Genomic DNA, 15,820 nt, shown 5'->3' with positions numbered 1-15,820 from the left:
CACCCACTGTAAATTTGTCACAGTAGGAGAGATGTTTAAGATAAATGGCATCTCATATAAACTAACTTTTATTGTTGTATACCAAGGGTTGTATATTTAGCCCAGTGCCAAAGGTGTACATCATTTTATATTGGGAAGATTGAAAGGAATTCAACCAACATGTTTATGATCACAAATATAACATAGGGAAACAAAACATTAATAATGCCTTAGCTAAACATATTGTTGATTTTCCAGACCACCATTTTGAGTACTTGATAGTGGAGCAAGTTAAGAAAAATATTAGGGGAGGACCATGGCCATTAGACTTAGAATTAAGAGAATTTTTTTGGCAACTAAAATTAAATGCATTGTTCTTTAGGTTGCCTTCTTAAATTAAAAGCTTTAGATAGATAATTTTTTATTTTCATATTAGGTTGTTTTAAAGCCTACAACTGTGATACCTTTAAATTATAATAAAGTAAACATAGGGTATTGATGTCATTAATTAACTAATTTCAACCTGTGGGTTAGTATATAATGCATTATGGTTATTTAAATAATTTGTCCAAAGAGGTTCATGTGATTTATCTCAACAAAAGCACTAATGTGAATTAAATTTGATTTGGTTTGCTGGTATTGGACTGCTTGTTCCTTTTTCATCTGTCTTGGTTTTAATAGTTTGTGACTTCAATACTCCGTGATTTGCTAGAAAACCACAAATTTTATCAAAAACAGATGAAAAATATGAGGCAAAATTCTGGACAATTGAGAGGTATGCTTGCCAGTGATCTATTCAGACAGTAACATTGAGGAAATGGCGTGGTGTGGTCAGCAGTTTAAGGGAGTGGGCAGACAGCAATCTGCTGCTGTGAGTGTGGCTTGTGGGGGGGTAGCAGTCTGGGAGCTGTGAGTACAAATCTGAAAATCCTGGCTACACCCCTGGACACTAGCCAATCTATACTGGTTCCCAGGCACTGGAACAGGAACTGTTAAAAACACTTGGATTTCATTTCCAATAATTATAAAGGCAAGTTAATTTTATGAGGAGATTTTAACTGTATATTTGATATTTCTGAAACTACAAGTAAAAGGCAGCTGCGTACATCTGCTGTATCAAAGGCTTTAAACAAGTGGGTAGAATCATTTCATCTTGTAAATACTTTCAAATTTAAAGATAAATCGTTGCTGTTTTCCCTTCAAGATCAAAGATTTGGTACCCAAACTAGAATAGATAAAGTACTTGCTGCCCATGACTTACACTCTAAAGTCATTAATTTCTCAATCACTCCCTGCCCCTTTTCAGACCACAATTCATTGATACTAAAACTTCAAAATGGGCACAAGCCATTAATCTTTAACTCCAGAATTCCAGCATATATAACTAAAATGAAAGAGTTCAAACCCTGGTTATTATCTGAATTACAGTTCTTCTTAGATATTAATTACACCACAGAGATAAATAAAATAATGGCATGGGACTTATTGAAAGCTTACATATATGGTAAAACCCTAACCTGGTATAAAAAAACAATCTGAGAATGGGATTCTGAATTATTAGGTCTTCAATCCAAACTTTTGTCAGTAAAAGCTGAAAAAAATCAAAATCATTTGGAGATGAAAAAGAAAGTAGAATTATTAAACCTTAAATCCAACGAAATTCTAACACATAAAACTAGTTCAACTTTAGAAAAACTAAAAATTAATACTTTGGCCACTTCTCCCAAATATCTGCATAATTTATCCACAAGAATCAAAATACAATCAAAACCTAATAACATTAAAAGTATCTTCCATGAAAAGAAAGGGAAAATGTCTCAGATATAGATGACATTCTTGATGCCTATAGAAATCACTATATGGAACATTTCCAAAAAGAAAATATACATATTGATCAATTAAATCTAGATGAAAAATGTTCTAACATAAAAAAATACTAGAAAAATTAAAACTAGATCTACAAGCAACCCTATCCTACAAAGAAATTACAGATATAATAAAATAGAGTAAAATAATAAAGCTCCAGGTATAGATGGCATAATTATGGAAATATATAAACTTTTTCCTTCAAAGATACTATCCCTCTTCCATAAATCTCTATTAGAAATTCAGTCACAAGCTTTAATACCACCCTCTTGGAGATATTCCTTAATCACACCAATCCGAAAGGAAAACAAACCCCAAACCTCTGTACCTCATATAGATCTATATCATTATTAAATAATGCCTATAATATATTTATGACAATATTAACTAAAATAATGAAAATACCACTATCCAAAACAATAAATAATGATCAAACTGGATTTATATGTCATAGACACACACATGACAATATTAAAAGGATAATTTCTCCTACAGATTATGTTAATAAAGAAAATAAAGAAACACTCATAACTGGCTTAGATATAGAGAAAGCCTTTGATTCCCTAAACTGGGACTATTTATTCAAAATCCTAATGCTATTTGAATTTCCTGTATCATTTGTTCATCTCCTAAAGAATATATATACAAATAATTTAGCATATGTCAAGTTAGGTCCTTTTACCTCTGAATCTAAATATAACAAAAGGCACTAAACACGGATGTCCCATGTCACCGATTCTGTTTGCTCTGGCTATTGAAATATTGGCAGATTCAATTCATAACAATATAAAAATCAAAGGAATAGATGTTTATGAACAAAACAATTCTAAAGTAATGCTATTTGCTGATGACATATTACTAACATTATCTAATACAAAAGAGACATTAGAAGAATTAGATATATTAATTGACAAATTTCACATGACTTCAGGGATCCATTTCAATAAATCAGAATTAAAATGTTTATTTTTAAATAAAAAAAGAACTGCAGACTAAGGGGGAGCAGATCACAGGGAAACAAGAATCTACCTTAAAATATCTAGGAATTGAGTTCTGCAAGGATAATAATGAAGTAGTCTCAAAAAACTACAATAATATCATCAACACAATTAAAATCTCTGTGGAAATATGTAACAAAATAATATTAACATTTGAAGATGGGCTACAGTTAATAAAAATTGTTTTACTGCCCATGATCCTATATATAGCCTTGGAAATACAACTGTTACCAGAAAGGAATATACTTAAAAATAAATTCATGCCTAATACATTTTTTATGGTTTACCAAAAGAAACAGAATAACTTTGCTATATCATATCAGACCATGGAAACAGGGAGGATTAAACTTTCCTGATATAGAAACATATATAAAAGCATCAATATCTAAAAGAATCTGAGATTTGATAAGTCCAAATTACTCTGCAAATTGTTAAACATTACTAACTGCAATATCAATAAATGAATCTGATTTACAAAAAAAAATTCAAATAACAGATAAAAACAATTTGCCGTGGCACATATTATGCATTAGTATGCAATGTAGTATAACTAAACCCACTAAAACTTGTATGATTAATTATTACACTGACTCATTTAGGGAAATTATTAATGCAAATATAGATTCAAAAATGTGGTTTGATCTTTTAACACCATTTATAGTCACAACTTTCCACATAAAGTATATAGAGAAATTATTAATTCCTGGGAACAGAAAGGATTGGTTTGTTGGCTCCAATGTATCAAAGAACTAAAAGTTTTAGATATGCAAGTAATAAAAACAACATACACAATTCTACAATAGGACTGGCTAACTTTACAGAGTATTCTGTCATAGTCACAAGATTTAAGTAGAATAATTAACAATTCTTCATTTAAAGAAATGCCTAAATTTATGAAATACATATAGAAAATCATATATAATGACTTTGACATGGGAAACAGTATTTCAAATTTTACAAAATATTGATAAACTATAAAACAACACCCAAAACCTCATATTGGAAATATATAACAAAAGGACACTCAATAGAGTTAACTGAAAATATTAAAACAAATATCTTATTATCAATAAAATATACATCCTTTACACAACACTGAAAAGTTTTTAATTGGAAATGCTTGCATTACAGAGGATTCTTAACCTCAGACAGAATCAGTAAAATTAGTTCTTCCATATAAGGAATATGTTGGAGATATGAGCAAGCACACAATGCAGATTGGAACCACATTTTCTTTGACTGTGTTAAAATTAATCCATTTTGGAATGGTATTAATAACTAAATACAAGCTTTATTTAATGAATCATTTTATTTAACTAAAGCTCTTGTATTATTAAATATGAACAAAGGTCCTCATTTAAATAGGTCAAACATATATCTAGTATAGACTAAACTTGCAATTTCAAGGAAGTGTATAACAAGAAGATGGAATACAAATGCAATAACAACTTTGGAAGACTTCTACAGCCTACTGGAGACCAGAGCAGTATTGAAAATTAAAATTAAAGAACTAAGAATTTATTCAAAGCCATTTATCAACAACCCTTGGGGAAAAATCTTATCGTTGATTGACACTATACAATAACTGATCAGACACTCTGATAATGAATCAGGCATACTTATAAAGTAGCTGTATACATTAAGATCTGTTATAGTGTCAGGCTAATGCAAATAGTGTACATAGTTATTTAAGATGTTATGCATAAATACTATGGAATTCATTCAAATGTATTTGAAAAATAAAACAAACATTTTGAGAAAGAGTACTGATTTTCACAGGATGTCCTGATTTGCAAACAAAACCCTGAATCCCTCCCAACATCCTGCTTTATTACATACATATCTCAAACAGTATTAAACAGTATTGTATCAACAATGAGGATTTATACCTCTCAACCTCTTCGTACAAGATTTCTGGACAAAGTCAAAAATAATGAAGGGGCAACATCAAGGACATGTTTTAAATATTGCTAATATAAATTTAGAAATGTGCTAGAGTAACGGGCTTGCATCTTTATGATTTTTTTTGTAAGGATATGAAGTCTAAAATTCAAATGTCTGTCTCCATACCTCTCAAATTTTAAGACCAAGAAATAGGATAAAGCCATAAATAATGTGGGGGGGAGGCCCAAAATTAGAGACACTTTTTAAATATTGATCTTACAAACTTAGAAAGTTGATAGAGTAATAAGTTTTGCATTTGCATGAATTTTCTGAAGGGTATGAAGTCTGAAACTCAGATTTCTGTCATTATTTTTTTTACTTCAATCCTCAATGTTTTGCAAATTATTTGCCCAAAAAACACAATTTTATGAGAAACAGACCAAAAATATGAGGCAAAATCTGCACATTCTGTGAAAATCTGTACAGTTGACAGATACAGTGTGTCTGTCTCTGTCATTATTTAGTGGTTTCAATCTCCAACAATTTGCCAGAAAACCAGAGTTTTAATGAGAAACAGACCACAAAATGAGGCAAAAATCTGGGGATTCTATGAAATTCTGGACATTTGAGAGTTATGGAAAAATGCTGGCAGTAACCATCAGCAGTCAGCAGTTATCTTAACTGCAGTGGCTCTAGATATGAATTTTATTTTTAAATTCTTACAACCCCTGCCCAGTGGACCTGATGTTACTTGAATTAGCTTAATAGAGGATAAAAGGAAGTGAAGAAGATTTCTATATCAACTGTATGAGTTGCTTATCCTTTAGAAGTATAACTTCTGTTCCCTGAAAAAATGATTTTACATTTAAAAAAGTTGTTCTGGGAACTGCACTGTCTGTAAGCCTGATAGTAACTGTGGGATTTGGATACATGGAATAAGTTACTCTCTGTATCTGAGATATACTAAGGGAATACAGTGTTATGGAAATTAGTACATAATGCTATAAAAAACAACAAACATTAGCCAAAGTAAGAGAATGGAGTTTCTGACATTTTGAAAAAATACTTGCAATGATTAGAAGCTGTGTAAGACTTCAAATGAGAGAATTAAAACAGCATGCTCTTTGATACTTTTTTGAGGCATGCTTACTATTTTTTTCCTTTAAGATGAGTCAGTCAGTTCTTTCCTGTCATTTTTTATTCAGTTTTTTTTTTTAGTTTTGGATTGTCTTTATTTAAATCTCCCTCTCCTTCTTATTTGTTTATTATTTCTCATGTAAGCTTTAATTGTACATTTTTTATCCTTGGTCATCTATCTTCTTTCTTAAGCTATGTCTAATGAGGTTGAATGTCAATATGAAGACATTTGTCGTTGTTTTTATTCTTCTTGTTCATGTCATAATGACCACATTGATATACCTAAGCAATAATACATCCTGTGGCGTATATCGAATGCATCCTATCACACAAACAGAACAAGAAAGGCTGTTTAAAGCTGGGTGTATTGTAATATCTGTAAAGGGCACAATATGGAAATGGCATTTTTTTGTTATGCAGACATTTTGTGAAAGGACTCACTATACATACATAACTGTGGTCCACGTCCATCACCTCGCCCACCACTGTCGTCATACATGTTTTTAAGAAATGTGTGGCTTCAGGTGTGCTTCCATGTATACATCCATTTAAGTCAGTCTAAAAATCAAGTTGATTTTGGTGTATACTTTCTCATTGTGTAAACTGCATTCTTTATTTTCTGCTTTATTTACTTATCAAATAATGTCAACTGGTAAGGTGGACTGGTCCAAGGACTCTTTTCATCCAGGACCCAAGCCAGGCAGCAGTGATAATTAACAAATAAAACACATCTGATAATATACATTTTATACAGATTCACAACCGTACATACAGTAATAAGTTAAGAAACATAACTTCACTATTCACACAGCATTTTATTTTTAGTAATAGGGGCAACAATTAGAATTCATTAGATACAGACAAAATATTTCTGGATTGAAACACCACATAGACCACAGCTACTCACGTATAGTAAAAAAATTAAGAAACTTTTTTTTTATCTTTTATCAAGTATGCATTTGCATTCTCTCAAGTAGTCGTTTGAATAATTGTATATAGTATTTCATTACAATGCTTCTTGTTACAAAATGTTTCTAAAATGTTTGTATTCTTTAATGGTAAACCCACATTGCTTTCTCTTTTCTTGCAGGCATACGTACCAACTGTGTTTGAAAGATACACAGCTCAGTTCAACACTGCAAGCAGACCTGTTGAAATCAACCTGTGGGACACTGCTGGTAAGTGTTGCTTTTTTGGGTGACCTTTAGGTAAACTTAGTGGTGAAACTGGATGTATTTGACAATCAAAGACTGTAAGAATGCAATATATTTACTTAGTTTGTCAGTCAGTCGTGTAGTTATGTTGTTTGGGGGACAGAGTTAGTCTATTTGTGCAATACCTGGCTTAAAATGGAGACCTGATAAAAAATCAGCAGTGACCTTCTTAGGAATATTATACAAAGTAGGTTCTTGTAGTTGTAAAAGGAACTAATTACCTAGACCCATAAGGCATGTCAAAATAGTAATTACTTCATTCATCAATTCTGGACATTAAATAAAACTGGATGAGGCCTACTAGTCCTTATAGTTTGTGGTTAATTGAACAAACCACAGTTGGTGTACAAAGAGGACAAAGGCTGAGTTCAGTACAGAGTTCATGTGAAACCAATACTTTTGTTATAACCAAGAGAATGTCAGTGTACAGGAAACAATAAACTTGCAGGTGCAAATACTGATGGATAATACAAACCAGGTTGTCAGAGAAAAGGGAGATTTAGTGTAAGGGAAGTGAAGAATGTCATAAATAGTGAAGGAAAGGGAAAGGTTAGATTATACAAAAAGATGCAGATGATAGATAGTAAAAAAATAAGTCTTTACATTAATGAGAGAGAAATTGTTCCAAGTACATTGTACAGTCCTGTGGAATCAGTTATCACTAGGTAGAACAATGGGTAAATTATTCTGTCAGTTTAAATGTTTGTTAGATAACCATATGGCCAAGGATAAGTATCTATTAATTGGGTAACGTTTATCATAACCTTTGTTTTGAACTAGACTACCTATAATGTAACTATGTATTGGCATAATTTAGGTAATATCACATTCAGAGGAAAATATTTTTTTGTTGAGGTGAAGAGATAGCTCATACTTAAGGGGCTCTGACAGAGCAACACCTCTTATGGAGAGGATATAACTCAGCACCTGAGATGGCTGAATTGTAGGTTGCACACCTGTTTTGAAGTTAGCTTGGAAAGTAACAAGCATATATATGGAGAAGCACCTAAGAAAATAAGCTAATAGTGTTGGTGTTTAAGTGACTGCAATGAGTAACTTAAAAGACATTGTATAAGCATAATGTGTATATAGCAGAACCTGTTGCGGAGATGAAGCTTATAAGGTTTAAAAAAGAACACTGCACTGATGTATCTTGCAAGTCATAATGCAATCTGTGTGAAAACCTGGCAGCTCTGATGTAGATGATCTCTCTTAAATTCCAGTTGTCTTTAAAAAGGTTACTAACCATATGTTTTCAAGTAGAAATGCTGGAGAGTGTTATGGTGGAACACGTTTTGTCACTGAGAAAGGGGTGAGGAAGTGTTGGTGAGCCTGTAAAAGTAACCAAGCTGTTTACTGCTCTTATGAAGAACATACTCTATAAGGAACATGCATTTTAATTATAAATCCTAAATACTGAACTTTGAAAACAATGGTACATTTCCCATGGATGAATGTAATAGTAATTAAACTAAATCAATCTTATTTTTTTAGTAACAGAGCTGAAATCCATTAGCATACATCAGAGCTAAACTTTGCCAGTGCCTTTTTTGAGGCAGCAATAAACAGGAGTAATAGAAAAGTAATGTGCAATCACAGGCAAACTGGAGTAAATCAGAATTATCAGTTTACCTATCATTTATGTTTATGAGAAACATTAGCAGGCCCAAATGAAGCTTGTAGAATACCAGCCACAGCAGACCTGGGACTGCAAATGTAGAGTACCATCTGGTCCAATTGGATATGCCATTCAAGTAATTATGAAAGATAGAAGTACATGAAAAATTCCAAAAGCAAAATCCAAAACTGGGAAAAGAGACATGTTTTACCAGGTACAAAACTAGAATAACCTTGTAAGATATTTTGTCTGCCTGTTTGTACTCAAATACATAATATATTGTTTTATTGCACATCATGAAGGTTGTCACTTAAACACATAAATTGCTGAATGACAGTGTTCACAAGTAAAGCAGCAGTCATCACATCAAATCTTGATACCTCATAATACAATTAAAAACATCATAGTTTATGCTAACCCTGTAAACTCTCATCACGTTACTATCAACTTTGGTAGGGCAGCACTTCTAGTTAGTGAAAAACATCTTAAGGTACTGCCATTAAATATGTTGTTTTACTGATGTTTCTAACCAAACTGTGAAAGCAAACAAATTTACTCAGTTCATTTGTTAGAGGTTAAGACATTCCTTGTTAGCTGTGTTTCTCCTTGCATAGATACTATCACTGTATTATCTGCTAGTGTATATAAGTTAAATCTTCTGTAATGAGGTTGTATGCTCAGTGACAATGCAGACTTACTAAATATGTAATATTCAAAGGTATAAAAGGTCAGTATTTATTTTAATTGTCAATAATAGTTTAGTTTATGTATTTTCTGTAGAAGACAGGTCACAGAAGGCTTTATTCTGGTCATTTAAATAGGAGGCATCCTTTGTTAGCTGGTCTTACTGTAATGCATTACGAACCAAGCACTTCTGTCATTATTCCTTTTCCATATTTTCAAATGGACACTTATTTTAAGTGCTACAACAACAGGCTATACTAGGACCTTAGAAGACTCTGCACAGTGAAGAAACCGTGAAGATTTCCTGGAACTGCTATATACTACTGTTTACCGAAGTTGAAGTGGTTGATACTGACTGATTAATATCTACTCTTTCAAAGATATAAAATTACTTGCTTGTACCTAATGCATCTATGCTGATTAATATTTGTGGCTATTATATTGTTTTATGTACATTTGCTACTTTTGTCAAGAAACTTTCCTCACTAGGCCCTCTCTGAAAAATGGACTCGGTCAAGTATTATTAACCTGGCCAACAAAAGATAAACAAGTAAAATGGTGTGAGATACTACAAGGCCCAAAATACTTTAATGTGTTTTACTCAAAGGTGCAGTGACCTTAGGACCTGTTATATAAATAAAATATGGACACAAAGCACCAGTGCTGGGCATTTTGGGTCCCACAAGAAAAGTTCTTTCATGCCATCTGCTCTGCTCACCAGAATACACTGCAGTTTGATAAACTACAATGTATTTAAATTAAGCAATTATAAAATCAGAGAACAGTTAGATTCAATATTTTAAGTAGAATATGTGAGTAACTACTGCTAAGTGCTTCAGAAAGCAAATGGATAAGGAAGTTGTGCAGAAACCAAAGTTAACTCATTGTAAGTTTTTTAGTAACGCTTTATCTGTATCATACTGCACTCTGAACCTTTGTTGGCTGTCACAGGGGATGTCATCACATTTTAAGTGGATTATAAGCTGTGCACAAACTGCTTTTTAAAGGACTTTGTCCAGAAAAGTTCATATGAGTCTACAGTCTGGTTTTATGATGAGTCTATAATCTGGTAAAAATAGCATGACAGCTGCATTTGTTATGGAAAGAATAATACTCCATTAGGGCTAATGTTGATAAGGAATTATCCAAATTTGGCTTTATAATCAGCAGGCAAATGAAGGAACACTTGAGAAGATTACCTGCAATCACATTTGGCAGAAAATGTAAATGTGTAAGTTCCACTTTTACGTGTCACGCAGGATGGTGATATGAACAGAGTATAACAGTTATGCCTGCATGATTAGTTGATGAAAAATAAAGTAAATATGGTAATGGACCTGATGTTCTTAATGAGCTTTGAAGTAATGAGAGTTTTGAGTTGTGTTGCATGATCTTATAATATGTTACACTTCTCATGCTACATGTTTTATGAGCATCCTAAGCAGTAGCTCTCTTCCCAGATGTGGAAAGAGATTCCTTAGATTGCTCAGGTAAATGTGTTCTGGATCTGCTCCAATAGTCTAAGAGTGATCCCACTAGCGCAAACACACAGCAGGAGATCCCAGGGTGACTCATCTAAAGTAACACAATGAGTAGTGGCCAAATATTGAAAAAGCCACTAAATGACAAATTTATATGATTTAGTAAACAATGTTTATCTGGTTCCAGGACAGAAAGTGAACAATAAAAGCATCATCATTTAAAAATACCAAAGAAAAGTCAAGCATCAGAAGCATAACACTGACTTTAATTATGAGGTCACACAAGCTTTGAAAATGGACTCATTCATTGAGTGGTGGGACCTCATTCTAAGAATAATTATGGTTTAGGGTGTCAGAATGTATGATTGCAGGGGAGAATTGTCCCCTTTTTTGATGTTTTATTATTTTCTTGGGGTTTTGGCACATGGGCATTCATCAGCAATTTTTGAACATATATATTTTTATCAATGAGTTTATAAGCTACTTATTTCCCATTCACTTTGTGAAATAAAAATTGTTTACATATTAAAGGTGCACTAATGGTTAAGTAGCATAGTGAGTCAATATTCACAGAACTTGCATGCAATCATTTTTTAGAAACAGGGAAAGGATTAGCCAATGTTTATATAACAATATATAGGATCAAAATAATGGCAATATGCAGTAACTGTTGCATTTAAAAAGCAATGACTATTGCTTTTCTTTTTAGCCCTCACATCATCAGCCCAATGGCTACCCAATCTGTGAACTATTGCCCTATTAATTTTGCTGAAGGGGCAGAAAGCTAGGCCCATTCTTTTCCCAGACTGGGTGATAGCCTTATGGCCCTTTCATTCCCTGTCTGGGAAGAATCCATGCTGGGTTGAAGAAAGGACATTACTGTTGAGAAGAAAAGTTAGCATTTGTGAGTGGATATATTTTTCTAGGACTTTTGACAAGGGGGATAGTATGACTTTAGGTCAGAAGTGGCATATCTATGGAGGAACCACTTTTGTATAGTGGTATAATGTATGACTGCTTCTAGTGGGAGGGGAAGTGAGATTTCTGGATTGATCTGTTAATTATAACAGAAATGGGATAACCTATGATGTCAGCTGCTAGTTTTAGGTATTTAGAGGGAAGGATATCAGAAAGAGGTAGTGGGTTTTAGTTTTTTGAAATAATGCTTGGCTTAGGTAGGGATAGGTTTGAAGTCAAAAGTGTTAAGATTATTGCTGGAGAGGCTAGGAGGAAGAATGAGAATTAGGACTGAAGTTAGAGAGTGACAGAAGTAGCAGTATTGATCACATTAGCATTGAATCTACAGGTCACTGAGGGTATAGGGCTAGGTTAACTTGGTTTGACTGGGTTAAGGAAAGGAGAAATAGCAATGTCGAACATTAGGGATGGTGTTATCATTTTGCCAGTTGGACCATGGTTTGTTTCTTAAGCACATTGGTTGCTTGGTAGTCCGAGTGAGCCAAGGGGCAGGGAAAGATTTTACTCTTTTGTGTTTGCTACGGACATCAGCATTTACAGTATTTAAGAATGCTTTTTGAAAGTGAATGACAGCATCACCTAGGGGCAGATATTTTAAGATGCACCAGCTGCAGGCTTGGAAAGCATAAGGAATGAGCCCTTGTTAAATTTAGAGAGACTCATGACTGAGTTATAGATTGTGGGTTTATTATATTTGGATATAGAGCAGAGAGTAAATACAGGCTGGTGTTCGCTTAGGGAAACTGGTACAAGATTGTGTAATCTTCTCAGGATTAGCAGGTATAATCCAGTCTAGTATAGTGGAAAAGCCAGTGGATTGATTATACCTAGTAAAAAAGTGGATTCGTTATGAAAACTTCTGAATAGGTTTATACATGGGTAGTGGTTAGCAGGTGTTGCAGTAGACCAGTTAATGTTGATGTCACCTAAAATTATTGTTTCTAGGGGGATGCTGCTGTGAAGAGCCAGGAACATACTTCTTCCAGTATGGTAGAGTGTGTACCACTACTTGGTTGAAAACAGAAAGCATTAATCCAGATGGATTTAGCTTTATTAAGTTTGAGGGCAGAGATTAAGAGTTCACTTTGAAGAAGGATGGAACTGTTTTTGGATACAAACTAAGCCAAATGTTAATTTGGTAGCACAAAACCATGTCTCCCTTTTTACTAAATGATTAAATCACAGTAAACTGTAGCCAGTGAAAAATATTTCTTTGGAGGCAGTTGTGTGTATTTTAGCCAACTCTGTTAGGGTTAGTACATCAGGATTATGAGATCCTATCAAGGAGTGCAAGGAAGGGAGTTTGTTACTTATGCTTTGAATGTTAATATAGTAAAGTTTTAAAGTGATGAAATTAAGTAGGGCACATTGCAGCAGAGTAGGAGTGTAATATAAGTAGAAGAAGGGTATGTTTAAAAAGTTTATGCATTTTTAGACTGACTGACAGGAGATAGGTTCATAGGTCTGTGGGTAGGTATTAGACTAGCTTCCCTTGTCAGCCATTTTAAGCCTAGCCAATTTTCCTCAAAGGCGAGACTCAAACACTGTGCATTGTATCTGTCGGGTAATCTCCTTAACTATTATGCCACCCCTCCAACCATATAATGAGAAAGAGAGAGAAGCTAGTGTAGTTTTAGGAGGTGCAAAATGAGATACTGTGGAGGTGTGGGGAGACAGTTGTGTAAGGATTTGATGAGAAATGGTGAAGATGAAAACATATGTGTAGAAGGTCAGTGTATATATGAAGGGTGTAGTGACAATGAGTAATGAAGTGAGGAGGATGAATAAGAAAAATGTATGCAGTAGCATAGCTGGTAGTGGACAGTCTAATACTGGCAGTGACAGAAAGTTGAGGCAGTACTACAAAATTTCGGGGGTTGGCAGTAGTGAAATGTTTAGGGGTTGGTGATGCGAGGTTTAGAAGGTTGGGGAAATGTAAGAAAGGAAAAGGAAGTGAACTGGAGGTAGGAGGTAGGGATGCAGAGTAAGGATCAGGAGTAGAATTCTGATTTGTTTAAGGTAAAGAATGGGTGTGACTAGTGAATCTGCAGGTGAAAAACTGTGGGTAGGTTAGGGGTGAGACTCAAAGTCAAGCACATCAGGATTCAGTGGAGTGAATTACGTCAGCTGAGAAGTGAAAGTTTTCCCTACAGAAAAAAAATCTGTCTGTTAAAGACCACTATCATCTACCAAGGTAGGTATGTAGTGAAAAATTCGAGTTATAGTAGTCCTCAGGCAGTTGAACTGGCAACAGCTGGCGACCTATACGGCAAAATGTGAAACTGCCTTCCAACCTCCCTTCACCAAATAAACCATGCAGATAAAGGGATGAGTGAGTAATGGCCAGTAGAAGGGCAAAGAGTGGGTTAGAAGTCTGCATGGAGCTAGATATACAAGTACTAAAAGAAGCGATGATTAAATAGATTAGGCAGACATCTTCACCTGTGGATGCCAAAGGCTATTTTTAGTGCAGTAATATGTCAAACATTAACAGTGCTTATGAAATATCTTACATTAGGTGCCTAGATTAAATGATGACAGTTCATGTCTTTGTTTTAGTTTAACCAACTTCATAGGGACCCTACAGCACTGTTAGTCTTCTGTGTTAGTTGAGTGCTCGAAATACAATCGCTGCAGAAGATGGTGTTTAGATAATAAAAAAATCAAAATGTTTCAGCATATTAACATTGCTGTTAGTGATTGTTTACCTACCACATGTTAACTAGAGTCAGCAAGATTACAAATCTCTAAAGATCTGGAAGGCAGAGGTAGACAAAGGTATTAGTTGATGAAACACAGATGTGAATTACAATTAGGGAGATGCAGGAGAGAAAATGGTATATAGAAGGCTTGGTTCTGAAAAGAAAATGGGTCAGAAAAGGTGATGTGTAGGAGCATTTGTATGAATCAGAGAGATCAGTAAGTGAAGATTATTGACAGATGGGGGGTAATACAGCTATCCACCTATAAGACTAGACATGTAGGATACTGTGGTATAAAGAAGGTGAGACTGACATAGTGCACCACAGGGCAAAGCCAAGCAGGACAGGCAGTGCTTAACAAAAATTATAGGGGTTACAAATAGTTGTAAGCTTTAAATTATATCTCACTGGACAGTAGTCACAGAAATAAAAAGGGAGGAGGGTTGAAAGAATTTAATGTAACAGCCTTCTGTTTCTCTTCTATTCTTTAGGTATGATTGTTTTTTTTACATGGGAAAGATAGGAAAAGAGAGGGGGCTTGAGATAAGGTAATATGTCAGCCTTTATTATTGAGGGTGAAGGCCTTATTAGAGGAAAGGGAAATGGTAGTTAGTGGTGAACACAACACAGACTAGTTGGCTACTAATTATCCACTGTTTCACTTGGTTAGATTTATAAATAGCTTACACAGCAGGGAAGAATACAGTATAAGTAAAAGAGTGCCTCCAACAGAAGGAAAGGACTTTGTAAGATTAAGTGGCTTGCTAGAGAGTGATAATAAGAAAGAAAACAGTAAAGTTAAGTAAGGGAGAAGAAAGTAAATTCAGCCTAATTGTATAATTCATTAGTTAGGTGAGTGAACTCTGTAGATACTGGTTGAGAGATACACACTATAACACTTTAACTTTGCATAGTTAATGTTAGAAACCCAAATATATCACATGGCTGAATGAATGCACATAATAAAACCAATAACTTCATAAACTAAAGTTCTAGCAAACATGAATAAGCACATCAGTAAAGCAGAGAAGGAGAAGAACAAACAGTTACACCACCACTGGGAGTCACAAAATATAACATGCAGTATGTGACTACTGTTAAACTGATTATCACAATTATATAACACACATTGACAGGGAAGCAGAGCCTGTTCATTACATGTCCAGTGCAATCATCAATTATTATTATTCATTCATTTATTTATTGTCTACATTTATTTACTGTGATGGTCTAACTGGACCATACAAGAGCCCTTTTCATCAAAGGCCAAGGAGAAAAG

General features: G+C 34.1%; 1 protein-coding gene across 1 annotated transcript in view; it reads left to right on the top strand.

Moving 5' to 3' along the window:
• LOC122810651 (rho-related GTP-binding protein RhoD-like) overlaps positions 1–15,820 on the top strand; it is a 563,211-nt gene that overhangs the window by 255,500 nt on the left and 291,891 nt on the right. The window contains exon 3 of the mRNA XM_044082223.1: positions 6,955–7,042. Coding sequence (XP_043938158.1) covers positions 6,955–7,042 — 88 coding nt within the window. The remainder of the gene's footprint in view (positions 1–6,954; positions 7,043–15,820) is intronic.

This window comes from Protopterus annectens, chromosome 9.part0, assembly GCF_019279795.1.
Source record: "Protopterus annectens isolate FY-2018-M chromosome 9.part0, PAN1.0, whole genome shotgun sequence".
Taxonomy (NCBI): Eukaryota; Metazoa; Chordata; order Ceratodontiformes; family Protopteridae; genus Protopterus; species Protopterus annectens.
This window is presented reverse-complemented; position numbering and strand designations above follow the sequence as displayed.